The following is an 18,950-nucleotide window of genomic DNA, read 5'->3' as shown; positions in this document are numbered from 1 at the left end:
AAGCGCCGCAGACAGCATCGGGGGGAGAAGTTACAGGGGATGCCGGAACAGGACAGGTGGCAAATGGGACAAGCTCAGTCCTGTTGTGACACCTGGGGGCCTTTCCCAAACCTTATTCCTCACCGTGGCTCTGAGTAACGAGAACGAGCTGGACGGCAACAGCAGCTGATATTTTTGAAAGGCTTATGGTGCCTCGTTGGCGTTAGTTCTGCCTCCCTCACCGGCCTCTGATAATTCTGTAACGTGCCAGGCACGCTTCTACCCCGGGGCCTTTGCACTGGGGCTCCCTCTGTCTAGGATGCTTCTTGGGACGGCCGCCAGGTTCACACCTTTACCTCGTTTCCTATCTTTGTTTAAAGCTCTCCTCCTAGGAGCGCTTTGCCCGACGACCTTATTTAAAAATTGCAACGCCCCTACCCTGGCTTCGTTTCTCTCCGTAGCTCATATCTGGTCGTCGGTATGTTTTCCTTGTTTGTCGGCTCCTCGGCTGTCGTGTCCCTGAAGACTGTGACTTGCAGGAGGGCAGGGATTTTGTCGGTTTCGTTGATTGTTGAATCCCCAGCACCCGGAGCGGTGCCTGGTCCCGATCGGGCACTTGGTCAGTGTTTTTGATGGCCTAGCGGTTTGATGGCCGAGCTGCTCCTCAAATAGCCGCCGTCACTCCCGCTTTGTGGATGAGGGAACGGAGGGTGAGCCCGTCCAGGGTTTGGAGCTAGTCCTGAGCTGGAGCAGGGTTTGTGCCCGCGCACTGTGCCGGCCCTGGCGGGCCGGGTTGGCCGGCGGGCTCTGCTTAGAGGGTAACAGTCCGGCCCGACCTGAGAAACGCTCCAGAGCGTCCTGTGCCCCAGTGACCGATTTGCCTCCGTTTCCAGGATGCAGTGCTGAGGCGGCGTCCGTGCCCGATGGCCCGCGCAGCGGCTCGGCGGAAGGCAGCCCTTGCCGTCCTCCCGCACACTCCTCCTCCGCCGTCTTCGATGAGGACAAGCCGATAGCCAGCAGCGGGGCCTACAACCTGGACTTCGACAGCATCGAGCTGGTCGACAGCTTCCAGACCTCAGAGCCTCGCTCCTCAGACCCTAAGCACCAGGAATGCAAAGTGAACGCCCGGAGGAAGTCCACCGATTCGGTCCCCGTGTCCAAGTCCACGCTGTCCCGCTCCCTCAGCCTGCAGGCCAGTGACTTCGATGGTGCTTCCTGCTCGGGCAACAGCGAGGCCGTGGCCCCGGCCCCGGATGCGTACAGCACGGGTTCCAGCAGCGCCTCTAATACCCTCAAGCGAACTAAAAAACCGAGGCCTCCTTCCTTAAAAAAGAAACAGACCACTAAGAAGCCCTGTGACACCCCCCCAGTGAGAGAGACACAGCACGAGCCGGTCGAAGAGGGCGTTGTCTCCAGTGAGGAGACTCTGGGACCCGAGACAAAAACGAAATCAGCCCAGCCGGAAGGTTCTGGACCAGCCTTATCGGAGGAGGCACCCCTAGAACCTGTTGCTGTGCCCAAGGCTGCCTGCCCTCTGGACTCAGAGGGTGCGGACGGGGCCATCCCCCCATCTTCCGGAGGTGGCAGAGTACAGAACTCACCCCCCCTGAGGAGGGAAACTCTGCCTCCTGTCACGGCCCCGGAGGCGGTGGAGGTGACTGCATCAGAAAGCGGGGGGCAGGAGGACTCCCCGGCCAAAGGGCTCTCAGTGAGGCTGGAGTTTGACTATTCTGAGGACAGGGGTAGTTGGGACAGCCAGCAGGAAAACCCACCTCCCACCAAAAAGATAGGCAAAAAGCCGGTTGCCAAAATGCCCCTCAGGAGGCCAAAGATGAAAAAAACACCCGAAAAACTCGACAACACTCCTGCCTCACCTACCAGGTCCCCCACTGAGCCCAATGACATCCCCATCGCTAAAGGTACCTACACCTTTGATATCGACAAGTGGGATGACCCCAATTTTAACCCTTTTTCTTCCACCTCAAAAATGCAGGAGTCTCCCAAACTGCCCCAACAATCATACAACTTTGACCCAGACGCCTGTGACGAGTCCCTTGACCCCTTTAAGACGTCCTCTAAGACCCCCAGCTCACCTTCTAAATCCCCAGCCTCCTTTGAGATCCCAGCCAGTGCCATGGAAGCCAACGGAGTGGATGGGGATGGGCTGACCAAGCCCGCCAAGAAGAAGAAGACGCCGCTGAAGACGTAAGTCCAGGGCAGTGGGCGGGCGGGCCGGGCGTCGGCGTGGTCCTCGGCCACCTGCCCAGATAAACTCGGGCTGCCGCGACCCCTCCCGCATCGGCTGTGGTGGTGCCATGTTCGTGGCGGGACACGCGCCCCCAGTGGTGACACTTCCCCATCCACGTATCCCTCTGCGTCTAGAACCCTTGATCTTTTGCCTTAACGAGTCAGTGGTCTGAAGCTTTACTCTTAGTCGAAGATCTGACATTCAACTCCAGGGGCTTTGTGGGAGATCTCATAGAAAGGGAGCAGTCCAGTAGAGACCTGGTCACCATCCCTGTTGGGGACTTACCCTTTTCTGTTTAGCACGGGAATTGCTTTTTTAGAGGGGCCTAGAAGCCAGGAGATATACCCTTTAAAACATTGCTGAAATTTGTAGTGTTTGTTTCTGCCCGTTAACAAGATTAGTCCAGGAGGCAAACGCAGTAGGCTCTGGGAGGCCTGGTCCCTTCCTTGCACCCCAACCAGCCCAGAAGAAACACCCCTGTTTGTCTCCATCCCTCTCTGTAGCTGTCTTTTGCAGACAAGGGTTCAAAGGTCCTGTAGGTCCAGAAGAACTGGGACCTGAAAGTGAGAGGCCATCCCCCGAGTCCCCATGAGGCCATCAGTAATCTGCCCCATTGTCCACAAACACTTATCAAGGGGATGACCCTCGAATGCTACGTGTCCTTGACTCCAGCATTCATTCCAAGGCCCAGCCCGAGCTTGGATGGCTGCAGGTCCATTCCCAGGACTTTGGCCCGAACATGGTGTGGTTCGGTACGTGGAGCCTTTGTCTTTGCTCCTTTGTGAAGTATCGTCGATAATTTCACAAGGCCGTGGAGACCAGTCTTCCGGCAGCAACTCAGCAGAGCAGACCACAGCTGGTGGCCACTGAGCCGAACTGAGTCTGCCTGGCACTGATGGATTAGAGACGGGGTGACCTGTCTACCTCCCATTTCTGGCTCCCTCAAGCATCTGACATTCAAGAAGAACCCAGGGCTTCCTGCAAAGAGGTTCTCTAAGCAGGGTTTGGCCGTAGAACACCTTGCCTGGTGGTGGGCAGTGGGCAGTCCTGGCCAAACATGTGGGCTTTTCTTAGATCAGTTACCCAGCCAGGCTTTTCCCAGACACTCCACAGAACCCACGATGGAAACTTTATTTTAAGCCTCAAACCAGAGAAGTCTGAAATGCTCAGACTGCAAAGCCATGTTCTCCCTTCGTTGAAGTAAGAGCCGGCACGTAGCCACCGCCTGCTTCACCACGCAGCTCGGCTGTGCTCTTTTGTGGCCTCACGGCCAGCAGAAGTCGAGGAAGCCAGTCCATCTCGCAGCCGCACTTCCAGTGCAGGTGACAGAGCTCTGTGGGCACCAATGCTTTACGGGATGATTGGGACCAAAAGAGGAAGGCTTTCTCCAGCGTCCTTCTCCAGAAAGCTGGGGTACAGCCCACTCTCCCAAGCAGAACCTACAGGGCACGGTGGTTGTAGCCTAACCCGTGAATAACCAACCAGTCGTCTGCAGATTTATCTTTTTTGTCAGTTCCTTCTGTCTGTCTCTCTTTTTCTTTTGTCTTCTTGTCTTAGGATGGTTGAAGATGTGATGTCTGTATGTTCTCTGTTGTAAGTAAATTTAAGGGAATCTGCTTGTTACGCTAAATGTGTCTTTTTTTTTTTTTTTCCCTGCCTTTCATTTTTGCTTCCAAGCTCTTTTGCTTTACTCTCCATGGCTGCTTCTTACGTATTTCTGTGGCGGGCCTGGAAATGGTGGGGCACGGGGCGTCCCAGTGGCAGAGGTTATTTTGGTTTTGTTGCGATGAGCATTAAGTGAGACTGCTTGCTGTGACAATGTGACTCTCCGACATCTGCCTGCTTGTCAGGAATGGAACTTTTTTCCCCTTGCACATTGGCTGTCTTCATCCGAAACCCATCCTCATTCTATTCTTTCATTTAAATTGGACTCCTGGGCGATTGCTTTCTAAGTTCTGTGGCTTCACAGGAAAATAACCATCCAATTTGACCACAGGCAGTGGCTGCCGTCACTTGTTCTGGCTAACGTGTGAAGCAGAAGTGTTTGAGCTGTCCCAAAGTGAGACTCGTGGGAGCTCCCCTGAAATGCAGGGCTGGCTCAGAGTGGAGCACACGGCTATGAGAGCCATCACCAGGCTGCTCCGGCCTGCGTCCTTGGTCACCCAGGACCAGACTGGGTATCTGCATGCCATCTGTGAGTCACCCTGCCGGACGTCGGTGGGCACAGAGCAGACCACCTCTGCCTCTGCTGCCTTGCCTCCCCAGCCAGGAAGGATCTTGTGGGCAGCTCCCAGGGACCCAAGGACAAGTACCTGCTCTGTCTCCCTGTTCTTACAAGGGAAGCTGGCCTGGTCCTAGGCGTCCAGCAGCCCCGGGAGAGGGTCGAGTCTCTCGGGCTCTCTTCTGCCAAAGGGATTTCTTTAATATTTTAGAGCCGTTTAGCAACCTTAAAAATATATAGTTAATATATTTATATGCATGAATAAATATATGCTTCCAGCCGTGATTACACTGTTCATAGGGCAAACGCCGTAAATGCTGTAGATAACCATTTATAGTATCGTTTCCATGACAATGCCATTATTGGAGTGTTTTATTTGAGAGGACACGAAGGCGGAACTTGAGTGCCACATTGCTCTGTCCTCGTAGTTACCTTTTAGAGCAGGGGCGGGCAGTGGGATCTGAGGTAAGGGACGCCCCCTGCCACAAACCCTTGTTTTGCTGAGGACAGGACCATACCACAGAGAGGCCTGAGACCAGAAGGCCGGGGCCAGTCTGCAGGTGGAGAAGCCTCCATTCTGACCATGGACATGACCCCTGACCTCCCAATGGACTCTGTGCAACCATCCACGCTAAAAGTGCTTTTTGACCCCTTTGGGAGTCTGTTCGGTTGTTTTCTTGGCCTCGTATCCTCACTGCCCCTCGTTAATTATATGAAGGAGAAAGAAAGGGAGAAAAGAGCCGTGAATCTTGTCCGTTAACCATGTTAGGAAAAGACTTAAAAAAAACAAAAAAATCGTCTTATCCCTGAAAAGTGTTCTAGAGATTTATTGTCAACACTGCACGTGCACTTAGCACCACTGACTGCGTAGCTAAAAGGGTTCAAGATGGTAAGTCCTACGTCACCTCTGGCCCTGCCTTTAGTCAGAGCCCCCGCCCCCTCCCCGTCCCACCCGCCCCCGAAGCTCAGAGGCACAGGAATTCCTTAAGCTCAGAGTTCCTGGGAGTAGGAAGGAGTCGGCCAACTCTCTCCGAAGACCCAGAACTTCCCTCCTTTCTCTGCGTAGCTCCAGGAGCCATTTATGAAACCAGGTGTCAGCTTGCCTGTCTGTAAATCGGATCCTGTTTATGGGTGTCATGCACCTAGGTCCCCTCCCTCCACCTCGATCGGGTCAGACACTCCTCGACTGGACTCAGGGTACATGAATCTGCTCACCCCAAATTTACTTTTTAAAATAAGTAAAATAAGAACATCTGGTTAAATTTAGCTTCGTTTTCTGGGTCAGCTCTCCAAAATGGCTTCTCTTTGAAGATTTCCAGCTTGATGATTCTTTCCCTTGGGGGCAACGATGATACTTGTTAAGAGTCAGGATGACTTGTGGGCCTGGCCGTCTGCTTGGTGTTGGCGTGGGGTTGAGGGGGTGGTGCGGCCCGGGCAGATACTCAGCAGAGGCGGTGGCTTCGGTCTGCTCTGCATGCTCTGCGGTGTTCGGTACCTCTGTTTGTTGTGTTTACATTTTCCATTTTGTTTCCAGTGACACATTTAGGGTGAAAAAGTCGCCAAAACGGTCTCCTCTCTCTGATCCACCTTCTCAGGTATACTGTTCCCTTGATATTTATGATTTTATTCCTCACCTGGGAGTTAAGGCTAATGTGCTTTTGTTCCCCACTAGTCTGCAGAGCGTGTTCCTTTCTGCTCGTCGCGGGCGCATCCCCAACACCCTCCTCTTGCCTCCCACGTGGAGGACCATCCCTCGGTGTTTGTAAGACACCGTTTTGATCCCTGTGTTTTGGAGGAGATCAGCATGTGTCCCGAGAATAGGAAGGTGTTCAGGAAAAATGTCAGTTGGACATTTCTGGAGGAATCCGTGGGAATTGTGCCAGTCCCTTCTGACCAGTCCGCTTGCCGAGAACAGATGTGGATGTGAAGTTGAGGAAGTCTGTTGAGATAAATGAATACGTAGTCAGAGAAAACAGTATGTGTCAAGAGCTCTGGGTTATGTAACCCAAATCAAAGTGGGGAGATACAGGCTGCCCATCCCCGAGGAAGTGGGGCTTGGACTCTTCTTCCTTCACAGGAGTCCTCGTCTTCCTCATGCCAGTTTTGCTACCAACCGTAAACCATTTCTGCTGCCCTGTTAACAGACCGGGGAGGTTACCCTTTGGCGTGTATGTCCGGCCATTCAGGGTCATCAAACAAACAAACCTTCCAGCCACTGTCTGAGCTAGTGAAGCCCCAGCCAGCCAACCCTGGCCAGGGAGGGGCCTGCAGAAAGGGGTACCCGGCCCCAGAAGAGTGGTGTTGGGTCCCAGTTCTGCTCCGCCCTGATGTTTTCGAGTGCGTACCCCGCCCTGCTTAGCTGCACGCCCTCTGGAGGTGGAGATACAACCCCCTTCTTCTGTATCCGACAGGCGCGGGGATTGTCAAGTGATGTTGGTGGTTTGAGGGGCACTGTATAGACATAACAGTATTTGCAGAAATAAAAGTGCCGGTAGTAAAAGTTTCCTTCTTTTTCTCAAAATGAATAAGCAGGAACATCTCAAATAACCGAGACACAAAATTGCCATTTTTTTAAACCCATTGTCACAGCTCTGAAACAAGCTATCAGAAAAAGGAAATTTGTAGAGGAGGTAATTTGTGTTTCCTCGGGACCGTTTTGAGCAGTGTGAGGACACGTGGGGGTTTTTGACAGGGACCCGTCCTCATGCGTGGGCCCCAGACTCACGGGTGGGCGGAATTTTGGACGCAGAGACTAGATGAGAAGAGAGACTGCTCCCCTTTTTCCTTACAGGACCCCACTCCAGCGGCGACACCAGAGACGCCGCCGGTGATCTCTGCCGTGGTCCACGCCACCGATGAGGAGAAGCTGGCGGTCACCAACCAGAAGTGGACGTGCATGACAGTGGACCTGGAGTCCGACAAGCAGGACTACCCGCAGCCCTCCGACCTGTCCACCTTTGTAAATGAGACCAAATTCAGTTCACCCACAGAGGGTAAGCGACTCGGTGGCCAGCCAGACCCCCCCCCTGCCTTGGAGACTACTGCCCCTAGCGAGCAAAAGGCCAGGAAAGGAACTTCTAAGCCAGGTAATGGTGCCATCGGCTGCCGTCTCTCAGTGAGCCATGCGCTAAGGCTGTATTTGGAAATAGCCTGAGGCCTGAAAGCGGCTGCACCGTGACCCCTTGACACCTGCTAAGAGCCAGCACTGCACCCTCTAATTCCCGGCCCGAGCCTGCTCGAGCGTTGCTCGTTCTAGGCTGTATGGCTCATGTCCCTTGGCGATCTTGAAATACACAGCTCCAGGGGGCATCATTCAAGGCAAATGCTTAGTGTGGGTCCGCCTCCTCGGGGGCAGCCGGGTGCCACCACTGTTTGTGGGCCCCACGGCGTGGCCCCACTTTCTGCAGCCCCAAACCAGAGGTTCACCCGGGCTGGCTAACAGGAGGGCAGAGTCCTCCTTCCGAGTAGGCCCTCAGGCCGGCTGCTTGCCTCATTAACATCTCCCATCCTCCTACGAGTATTCACATTGCGCTTTCTGCCTGTTTCTGCGGCTCAAAAAAATTCACATCCCTTAAATCAGCGCACTGTGACCAGGTGAACCAAGATGTTTTAGAAAAATGATTCCACTAACACTGATTTTTCTGAATTTGTGTATTGGCTCTCATGCTTCCTGTCTTGTTAAGAAAGCAGATGGAGGCACACCGAGAGCTTTTCATCCGAGGGGTGAATCGTTTCCCTGATTTGATGGTCTCCCCTGCGTTCCCCTCCCTGTCCCCTCCCTGTCCACTGCACGAGGCCTGGGGCCAGCATCGGGCCGTTGTTCCAGCCCGATGGAAACCGTGTGGCGAGCCTGAGTTTCCCTTTCAAGACGTTGGTTTCCAAAAGTTTTTAAAAATTGAGTAGCGGTCTATATGAGGACGATCAAACGTGCAGACCTTATCTCTACCGTGCTGCTAACACGGAACCGTGGTCTGTGGCACTCTGGGTGCGGTGGGCGTGCGCTGGGGGTGCAGGTGATTTTTAACTGTCACTCAGATGCTTCCTCTGGAGCCTCTTCTGTAATCAGGACCTCTCAGTGGTTTGCTTTGTGCCCACGAGGTCTCTGAATGGTACCGGTGAGATCCAGTTCACATTTTGGGGGATTTTGGATGCTTATGTTCTCACTCCAGTTTAAAGATGAAAAGATGATCTAAATTAGGTGTCCTTGGACTTTGGGGCATTGCATTTTCGGCAGACTGGAGCCTTTTGGTTGGCTGTCTGGTTGGCCCTCCGGCTCAGGGGTTGGGAGGCTTAACAGTGACCATCTCACTTCATCCTGACCCCAGAGAACGGAGACCTGGCCTCAGCCTCACTCCACTCCCGGTTTTCCTCTGCACACACACCGGAGCCACAAGTCCCGCTACTTTCCCCGGGGGGCACCCACACTCAGCTGCCTCTGCCGCTGGCCCCAGGCTGGCATGCACCCCTTCCCTGTCTCCCACGCTTGTCCTGCCCGCTCCCAGCCTCTCCCTGGACATCTCCTTTGCTCTTCCTGCCCTCAGTGCTTAGTCTGGGCTGCTGTGAGGTCCCTTAACACCACAGTGATGATGCATGTGGGTCTCTTGCTTCCTTCCTAGATCGTGTGATTCCTAAAGGTGAGACCTCCATCCAGTCCTTCTTGGTGCCCCCGCAACTTCCTGAGACAGGTTTATAAGAGACGGGAGATACCAGGCCAGGCAGGTGAAGAGCATGGTGCCGACACAGTCAGTTTGCTCTTTCTAGTAGGCACCGCCTGTGTCAGGGAGATTCGGCGGGGGGAGGGGTTCGACATCCCAGGAGCTGCAGGGGGCTCGAGCACCAGCAGTGCACCTGACGTTTCGGTAGCCCCTGCGGTTCCTGCTGGTTCACATCTCTTGAAAGCTTGACAAGAAACTTCTGAATGGCAGAGAAACGTTTGGAATCCAGCCTGGGCTTCTCATCGTAGATAAGAATCAAAAGGTGTATGCTTTGGGGGCATGTGCGTATTTGGTTGTATCATCAGGAGCCAAATACACGCTTTTTTTTTTTTAATAGAAAATAGGATTTTAATAGAATCTTCAAAGCTAGTTGGCGTCTCATTCAATGATAGCATCTGTTTCTTCATCTCTAACGTTGAACTGAGACAGCTCACTAGCTCAGCGATATTTCGCAATTGTCCTCTGCAAAAATTCAACGAATAGGTAAATCTACACGTTTGGAACAAAACTCTGTTAAACCTACCTCCTTAGAAAATGGCTGTGAAGATTTGGGAAGCCCTGACCATAATCACAGGCGGCAGGAGACTGGAAATCCATCCTCTGTGTGGCCTTTTTGGGTGGTACTGATCCTGCGTTCACTCCAACGCGCCCGGCTCCCTCCCGCCACTGGATGTGGAAACCGGATGCAGAGCCCTTCAGATCATCCTTCCTCTTAATGAGGTCAAGTCCAACATCAGCAGACGCCCACCGAGGGTGTGCTGATGTGATCGCCAGGAAGAAACTGGCCAGGGCCACAGCTGTGATTGGCACTTTCAGGCTGAAGTCACAGATCACAGGAAAGAATTGCTGGTTACCGTTTGAACACGGAATCACTATTACCCGAATTCTCCCAACTCACGTGGTGAGGCAGGCACTGTCACGGTGGAGCACCCACTCTCAGGCCCACTGACTGTTTCATATGCGTGATTTCGTTTCGCCCTGCCAGCTCTGGAGAGTGGATTTCTACACGTCCCCGCTTAAGAGCGAGGAAGCGGAGGCCTCGAGCCGGTAAGACTTGCTGAGTCTCTCCTGGCCTGACCCACAGAGAACTGGGTCTGCCCGACTCTGTCCCACCCACTCCTCGTGGGAGCGTGGGCCCGGCTTCCTTTCGTCATCTGTAGGACGAGCGTGGTGAACTGATCACGCGTTCCTTCCTGCGTCCACAAGACCTTCAGCTTCTCCTAGTATTTTGAAAAACCTGAGTGGAACTAGTTTAGAAAGATGCCCAGCTTATTAAAATTGCACGTTTGGGTTGTAATGACATCAACCCACTGTGGAGACACTCATGTCCCACTGATTAAACACTCACATGGGCGGTTATACACGTTTTTCTTTGAGTGCTTGCTTAGTAAGTGCCTGTTTCTAGCACAATCTGTTGAAACGTGCTGTGGGAGAAAACCTAATCCGTGTGGTCTCTCGGGATGAAGAGATTAGGGACCACTGGGCGACATAGGCCCCGAGCCCCTCCTCGCTCTGGTCCAGGATGGCCTTCGATGGTCACCCCGTTCCCCTGTCTCCCTGAAAACACAGCTACATCCGCCCCTGCTTGCCACCTCCGGCGGGGGCAGGCACCATTGTCGTCGTACTATAGACGTTTAGAAGAGTGACAGCAAGGGAGTCGGAAGCGGTATGTTCGTCCCCTTCCAGAGGCCTCTTCTCCCGTAATCACTTAGGTTAAAACTTCTGGAGATATTAGTAACGAGCAGTAACATACCTGGTCCCAACCTGTTGCATTTACATAACCTGTTACAGGGCTTGGTCTTACATCCTGTCACTTTATCTTGCAAAATGTAGGCACGTTGAGCTCCACTTTATAGACAAGTCTGTAGGTGGGAAGAAGTCAGTGAACTGGCTTCCCCAATCCTGACCGTGATGATCTGGACCCCACGGCACCCTTCTGGCCTCTGCCCGGGGCTCTCCCCAGTCCCCCGGCGAAGCTCTGGCAGTTAGAGCGGGTTGAAAACAGCAGTCAGGTCCTCTCGCCGTGTGTGGCCCCGTCTGAAATAGTTACCAGAAGAGGTTCGGATATGACGGGACCCATTAAAAGTAGCTCTGGGTCTCCTCGGCTTGAAGTGGCATAGGCTTTAGCAAGCAGCCTCTTCTTAGATATGAAGACGCTGTGCCACTTGGCAGAGCGGGCATTACCCTCCCTGGCCTGCCAGCTGTGTGTGGCATGGGGTAAAACGGAGCTAAAAGTGGACATGTCTCCCCCTCCGAGCTCACCCTTTGAGGCCTGGCATTTAAAGCAGAGGAGTAGATTTTGAAAATCATATTCAGTAAAATATTTTTTCAAAATACCAGGGGTCACCCTGATGACAAGAAGAGGCATTTGCTTTCCTTCACATCTGGTCCAGGCTGTTTTGTGAGTTATCAGTGATGAGAAGTGTCAGGGCGTGTTCCGGGACACCTCCGCGGGTCCCTCACTCGCCGGGGTCGACGTTCTTGTGCCTCCTGTAACCGCAACGGGCACAGATGGAGAGGACCATCCCCCTACTATCATTCTGTCCTGTGCTGCCTCTGAAGGGGGGCGTGGGAGACACTGGGCAATGGGAAGGTAAGACAGAAGGCAGATAAGTGAGCTCGGTGACCTAAAACTCACCTGGATCAGCTTCCAGGAAAATGGCTAAGGCTCTGGGCGGGATGCTTGATTGCAGCGAGCTGGTAACCAGAGCCAGGCCCTCCCCTAGGGCCGCGCATCCTGGGGCATCTCTGCGGTGACCCTGAGCTTCTGGGGTGCATCCTGGGAGCTCTGTGCTATCACAGGTTGTGCTGGAGCGTTCTTTTAAATAATTTAGGGTGTAATCATGCCTCGGCAATAATAATGCTGCCTTGGAGAAGGAGAGACAGCTGATTCACTATTATCTTAATTTAAATAGTCGCTAATATGACAATAAAATGATAGTTCTGGGATCCTACACCCGGACTGGAAAGCGATAAATCGGAAACAGGCTCTAAGATCACCATGTCCTTCACTGTCCCCCGCCTACCTCTCCTGTTTAAGTCAAGGGGGGCCAGAAGTCTTCACAAAGGAGAGCTGCTGCGTCTGGCCAAGCAGACCCCAGTACTGGTTCACATTACAGCTGCAGGCTCCAAGCTCCCGCCCAGCAGCCTGTGGTTTGGCTCGAGTTTCTATTCTTCCCGAGTGACGCACAAGTCAGAGCATCGGCTTTCGGGACGCACGAAGTCTTCCTGGCCACTGATCCACAAAACCGTGTTCACGGCCACCAGCAGGGCGAGCCTCCTCGAAGGACACATTCGCCTCACCAGGACAATGCAGAGGCTCTAAAAACTTGTCCACGTCTCGAAGTGCTGGAGTTTGTTCAGCCGCGACCACCCACACTTGCAGGTTTTGAGAGAGTCTTCTGTGGAATATCTTATTTTAAAGCTCCTATTAAAGAATCATTTTTTAAGTGATGGCTTCAACGATACATAGAAAGAGAGACAACACTTTAAACCAGAGCTGCTATTTATTTTTACCTAAAAAAAAAAAAAATAAGGCAATAGGCTTTACGGATCGCCACCGACTCTTGCCCAGCTGGTTTCTGAGCCAGTCACATGTCATCTCTTGGTTTCTTTTTAAGAAGAAAAGAGCCAGCGTGGTAGCTGCAGACTGTGCCTTCTGTGAAAAGAGACTTTTTCGATCTTGTTCACCACATCCACCATGCCCAGCACAGTTTGAGGCACATCGTAGGTGCTCAGAACCATCTGCTGGCCGGGGGGTCAGTCGAGTGGCCGAGCTGAGTTTCCACATGGAACTGCCCAGGTCACTGAGGCAGGCAGTGGGTTTCTGGTCTCCAGTGAGACCATCTGGGGTTTTCTTTGCAGCCTGAAGTCTTAGTCAGTTTGAAATAGGTCCTTTCTGTACCCAATTGGACTTTTATTAGTCTTTGCATCTGAAAAATCGATCGAGACCAGTCCTGTAAGGCACCGGCAGAATTTGGGGAACTGTTCCAGGTGACTTGCCAAGCTTCTCTTACAAGCAGCACGGGAGGAACCATAACTGTTCTTCCCTTGCTTCAGGGTGTGACTGCAGTTAAATCCTCAGAGAGGGACAATTGAGCATCCAGTTCCAAAATGTCACTGGGACCCAACAAGGTTCCACATATTGCACGTGAGACTTGCAGAGAAAAGTGACACCCAAAGCATATCCACTGTTTGATTTGAAGACTTAATGCAAAATGCTCAGATTTGTCTCCGTTCAAACCTGGTCTTTACGCTTAATTGCCTTGGGACTCTGTCAGAAGCTTCTTTGCAGCACGAGGTGTGCCAGTTGTCTGAAGGTAGTCGAGCTGAGCCTCCCCTTTCAATTCTGTTGGAAACTTCTAGTCAGTGGACATTCTCAAAAAGCTAAGTCTTATTCCGGGCCCCGCCCTGCCCAGACCAGACCTTCTCATGTTTTCCTCTGGGACTAACACCTCTCCTTTTGTTTCTTTGCAGAGTTGGATTACAGAAACTCCTATGAAATTGAATATATGGAGAAAATCGGCCCCCCCTTACCTGTAAGTTCTGTCCCTCGCCAGTCAGGGGACTGGCTTTCCCACCCTGTCCTTTGTCATGGAAACGCAGCACAAGCCTCCTCCCATGTACAAAGTGTCCCTGGGAAATCAGACCTCAAATCAAGGGCCCTCTGTGCCCACAGCGTCCTGGGTGCACAGGGAGGGTGAGCGGGGGTTGGGGGTGTGTGAGGGTGGTATTCAGTCCACTTCAGATGGCATTTTCCTGGAGGAAATGATAGAATACAGTTAGGTTTTATGCAGAATCACTTCCCTAGACTGAGAAAGATCTAGTCAGAGATTTCTTTTAAAAGGTGGGAGAGACACCATAAAAAAAAAGAAAAGAAAAGAAAAGAAAAGAAAATTAAAGGCGGGGAGTGCTTTGCTTCTTTTTAAAGTGTACTCTTTCCCGTTGTCTTCAAATTAATTGCTTTGTGTAACTGAAGATTCTCGCCATGCAAGAAGCAACCCCGCCCCTCCCCCAGGCCCCACCATTGCATTTTAAGTGGGTATGATGGTCAGCTGTCTCCCTGGCTTCATATCTGCTGCCATGGGGCATTTGGTTCCAAGCGCGACCCTCCACACTGCGCTGTCATCCAGCCGTGCCCACAGAGGTGTGGCGGTGCCAGGAGGCCTTGCCGTGACACCGAATGGCCCGCACGTGTCGCTCTCGTATTTATCTTTCTCTGCATCGTTGCGGGTGCTGCTTAGTCAGCCAGCCTCGACGGTGGTGCTCGTTTTGCCCGGTCATCATGCTTGTCCCCGCCACTTGATGGTTGGCAACGCCCGGACTGAGCTCTTGCCCGCCCCTCTTTGTCCTCCGTGGGCGTGGGCGGCGTGATCGCTCCCCCGGAGCGGGCGGCCCGCAGCGCCTTTGCGGTCCTCCGCCTCTCGCTCCGCTCCGGCTGCATCAGCTGCACGTGCTCGCTGCCCCCTCCTCCCTCCTCCCTCCCATCCCGCCCGCCTCCCTCCCGGCCAGCTCCTCTCTTCCGGGTGGCTCGAGAAAAAGGAAGGCTTTTCCCTGCTAAGTGATTCGTTTCTCTTGAAAGTGCTCTGGCTGTCATCTGTGTGACACGTTCAGGCCAGCCGTAGCCGAGCTGACGTGTGACTCTGATCCCCGCAGCAGGACGACGACACCCCGAAGAAGCAGGCCTTGTACCTTATGTTCGACACGTCTCAGGAGAGCCCAGTCAAGTCGCTCCCCGCCCGGACGTCGGAGTCCCCGACGCCGTGTTCAGGGTATGACTTTGATGATGAGAGGGCTTGAAGAGCAGGCCAGAGGTCCCCGAGCCCCTGAGCGCCTTGGCACTGCGGTCCTGACTTTGCTTCATTTACATATGTCAGGCAGCTCTGTTTTAACTCTGATATCCACACAGATGTCAACGCAGAGGGCTTGTTACTCACAGTCCTTAGGACCCAGGTGAAATCCTTTAACAGCTCAATGTGTGAGCCCCACCCCCATCGCCCCCAAAGCACACAGCTTTATTTTTTAATTTATCCCATGGGGAGGCAGTGTGCCAAAGCAGTCAGAGCCTGCGTCCCACCCCTGAGCCGTACTGGTTTTGGGACAACGATGCAAGTCACTTGACCCCCAACCCCCATGCTGCAGGATGATGATAAAGCTAGTCCTGTAGGGACTGTACGAAGGTAGAACGAGGCCCTCAGTTGTGCGATGGGGATGGGGTACCTGTCCTCCAAAGCCATCGGGAGGATTGTACTGAGACACTCTAAGAAAAGCGCTTGTCACGGGGCCTGGCGTACACGAAGTGCCCGTAAATGTTGATCATTAGTGTCGACGTGAGTGTTAGCGTTCGTCAGTCGTGTTCTGAGCTGTGTGCTGCGGGCCGGGTGTGGCTGGGCCATCGCCCCGAGACTGGGACCTTCACGTCCTCTCCTCCCTGCCCCTTGCACTGGGCGCGAGTGAAAGCTCTTACTCTGATGTCGCAGAGTCACTCCAGAACCTGCCTAGAGTGGCAAGAATGACAATGATGTCATCACAACAGTGGCGGGGTCATGTGATAGGCCCCGTGTTAGATGCTTCACGTGCAGGCAGCATCTCACTTGACCTTCACAGAGAGGTATGTTGTCTCCATATTGCAGAAGAGGCCACTGAGACACAGAACCCTACGGCACACAACCAAGCAACGGGCAGTTTGCTCAACTCCACAGCTCGTGCCTCTCGGCCAGTGGCATCTGTGCTTCTGACCCTCCCTTGCCAGCAGACCCTGGGGCGGGGCTGACCCCTCCCCCTCAGGCTCCCCAGCCTGCATGCCCCATGGCCACCCAAGACCTACCCCACTTCCCTCCAGGAATGCAGCCCTGCAAGTCCAGGATCTTTTGGGATGAGTCGGGTCATCGGGGCCCACTCCAGTGGGATTTCCAGTGAGAAGACTAAAGAATGCCCTTTGCTTCCTCAGGTCAAGTTTTGAGGAGACCGAAGCCCTTGTGAATGCTGGAGCAAAGATCCAGCACCCTGTCGCACGAGGGCTGGCCCCCAGCCAAGAGCCACACTTGCAGGTGCCAGAGAAGTCCTCCCAGAAGGAGCTGGAGGCCATGGCCTTGGGCGCCGCTTCAGATGCGATCGAAATTGTAAGTGGGATCAGAGGGGCCCACGATCACTGGGGCCAGGGCCCCTGGCCAGCTGGGTCCCCTCACCAAGGGAGCTAGGCCTTCAAAGCAACAGCCACCTGGCACCCCACGCCCCAGACCACAGAAGCCAGCCTAGGAAGCATCCCTCCCCCACTGTGACATTGAGAGAAAGACTCCATTCTCACCAGCATGGTTGTGGAATTCTCACCTAAGTGCTTTATTTGCCTTCAAGGTTATTTAGTTTCTTTCCACGTTTAGCCTCTCAGGACTAGACCGTTGCTTTGGAGCCATGAGTGGAGCTATCATCAGTCTGTCCCTTGCTCCTCCATCCGCAAGGGCAGAGAAAGACAGAGCAGGGGACACTCTCCTTTTGAGGAGCAGTTGGTTTTCCTGGGCCTTAGTGATGAGAAATCCCCCCTGCTTATGGACCAGGACTGACACCTCTCACCTCAGAGCAAATAGACCCAGGCCGAAGGCCTCGCCCACCATCTCCAACCCCTTGTACGTTTAAAGTGGACCATCCTTCTAGGATTTTGTTTTTATTTCTTTTTCTCTCTCTCCTACCAATCCCCGAGGGGCTTGAGACTGTTGATTTAGTGGGTTTCTTTTTTGTCTCATATTAACCATTTATCTTATGCATCGAATATTGAGCACCTACTGCGTGTCTGGCAGTCGGAGACTGGAAAAATAATAGTGCGCAGAAAGAGTCTAGATGTGACTCAAACAGTCTCAAATAGATACTCTGAAAGACTCGTGCATGGTTTAACTTCTATGAAGTTGGCTCTTGATTTTGAAGCTTTCTGATCTATTAGGAGACCCTTTTTTGTTAGAAATCATCTTTCCATTATTTAGAAAACGACTTTACCAAAACCTAACTTCCTTTGATATTTACACTTGGAGGTATTTTTTCGATGACTTATGTTTGCAAAACCCATCACCTAGCTTGTCTCCCACCCCCTGAGATTTTGAAATAAATAAGCAAATGGTAACTTTCCTCCCACCAACTGGTGAGGGGCTGAGAGTGGTGGGGGGGTTGGGAGGGCACCCAAGATTGCTTTTGGGGAGGGGGTCGGGCCTCCCACTCTCAAGATGCCCGTTGTCCGCAGGTGGGAATCAGTCTAAAGGAAAGGGACAGTGTTGACCCCTAATTGGTCCTCTCTTTAGCCTTAAGGGTAGCAATGTCCAGCAGATAGATGCGTGGTCCTTGCTGGAGCCGATATCACTCTGTTCTCCTCTATTTTTCCTCCGTGTGCTCTTCCGCCGGCCTTCAGACAGCTCCTGAGGGTTCCTTTGCCGCTGCTGACGCCCTCCTCAGCAGGCTGGCCCATCCCGCCTCTCTCTGTGGTGCGCTTGACTATCTGGAACCCGACTTAGCAGAAAAGAACCCCCCAGTATTTGCTCAGAAACTTCAGGTTTGTAGCCCATGCGTGACCTTTGGGGAGTTTGTCGAAACCTCAGTAGAGAATGAACCTCTGAACCCCAGATGCAATGAGGCAGGATTTAATGAAGAATTGCTGAGAATGTTCCAGATGAAATAACTTCCCCCTCAAAGACTGATATATGTGGTGTTCTTTACCCAAGACGCCAAAATGACATAAAGTATGCGATTGTATGTGGAACAGACCATTTGTACTTCCATTTGGAAATGGGGCTCGGTCATTTTTCAGAAGTTTTGATAGCCCCAAAAGCAGTTTCTGTGATTTATTCACGAAACTGAGGATATTAATTAGATCACCATCGAGCCAAGCTACTTATGAATACGAGGCTCTCAGACTCCCACTGAGATAACATCTGGACTCGGGCCTCGCATCTGGAACCAAAACAATTACCTACGCTGTGCTTTAAATTTGACAACTTAATTTGATATCCTCTCGACGGGGACATTCAGAGCAAACCTAGAGAGGTGGGAGGTGCCCATCCCCTCATGGAAATCGCTGGCGAGCTGTACATTGAGCAAACAAAAGGGAAGACAGGAAACAGTACAGTAAAAATTTTGATTTTTAAAGATCATTTCATATTCAAAGGCATACTATTTCCTGACAGACATTCCAAGGGCAATTTTATTGGGGGAGGAGAGGGGAAAAAAAGGAAATTAAATAATGATTTCATGATCTGCTGAGGTGTCACTTGTGAAAGAAAGCCAGAGCGTGTGTTTTCTCTGAGTATCTGTCATGACACATTCACGGGGCCATTCATCTCTCGGATGTGGAAAGTTTTACGTCCTGTCTCGGTGCATCCCCCTGCGGCTGCTCACACCCATCCCCCTGGCAGGAGGAGCTAGAGTTTGCCATCATGCGGATAGAAGCCCTGGAGCTGGCCAGGCACATTGCCCTGGCTTCCCGCGGCCGCCAGGACACCAAGGTACCGGTTTGCTGCTGCCGTGCTCCGCCTCTCCAGAATGTTGTGTGGTCCGGAAGCTTCTTTGCTAACCATCGGGCATCGTCGGGGTGGGGCACAGTATAATCTTCCAAAAAGCTAAAAGCGTAACTCTCACATACATGCACCCCGAGCACACGTCTGGGTCTGGGACCTGTTTAACTCAGTAACAAGGGAACTGACAGGACAGCACAGCTGGCTGAATGGAAGACATAGGAGAAACCGACTCACAGCCAGTGGGGTGAAGAAGGCTGGATTATGCTTGCGGAGTTCGCCGTCAAGCCGGTTAA

General features: G+C 52.7%; 1 protein-coding gene across 1 annotated transcript in view; it reads left to right on the top strand.

The window, feature by feature from the left end:
- Positions 1 to 18,950, top strand: part of LOC105309354 (transforming acidic coiled-coil-containing protein 2-like) — a 126,357-nt gene that overhangs the window by 99,462 nt on the left and 7,945 nt on the right. Inside the window, exons 5-12 of the mRNA XM_023526157.1 lie at positions 873 to 2,184; positions 5,983 to 6,043; positions 7,240 to 7,441; positions 13,640 to 13,701; positions 14,819 to 14,934; positions 16,113 to 16,284; positions 17,556 to 17,696; positions 18,556 to 18,645. Coding sequence (XP_023381925.1) covers positions 873 to 2,184; positions 5,983 to 6,043; positions 7,240 to 7,441; positions 13,640 to 13,701; positions 14,819 to 14,934; positions 16,113 to 16,284; positions 17,556 to 17,696; positions 18,556 to 18,645 — 2,156 coding nt within the window. The remainder of the gene's footprint in view (positions 1 to 872; positions 2,185 to 5,982; positions 6,044 to 7,239; positions 7,442 to 13,639; positions 13,702 to 14,818; positions 14,935 to 16,112; positions 16,285 to 17,555; positions 17,697 to 18,555; positions 18,646 to 18,950) is intronic.

Source organism: Pteropus vampyrus, unplaced genomic scaffold, assembly GCF_000151845.1.
Source record: "Pteropus vampyrus isolate Shadow unplaced genomic scaffold, Pvam_2.0 Scaffold726, whole genome shotgun sequence".
In the NCBI taxonomy this organism is placed as follows: Eukaryota; Metazoa; Chordata; class Mammalia; order Chiroptera; family Pteropodidae; genus Pteropus; species Pteropus vampyrus.
Note: the sequence above shows the minus strand (reverse complement) of the source record. Positions and strands in the feature narration are given on the sequence as shown.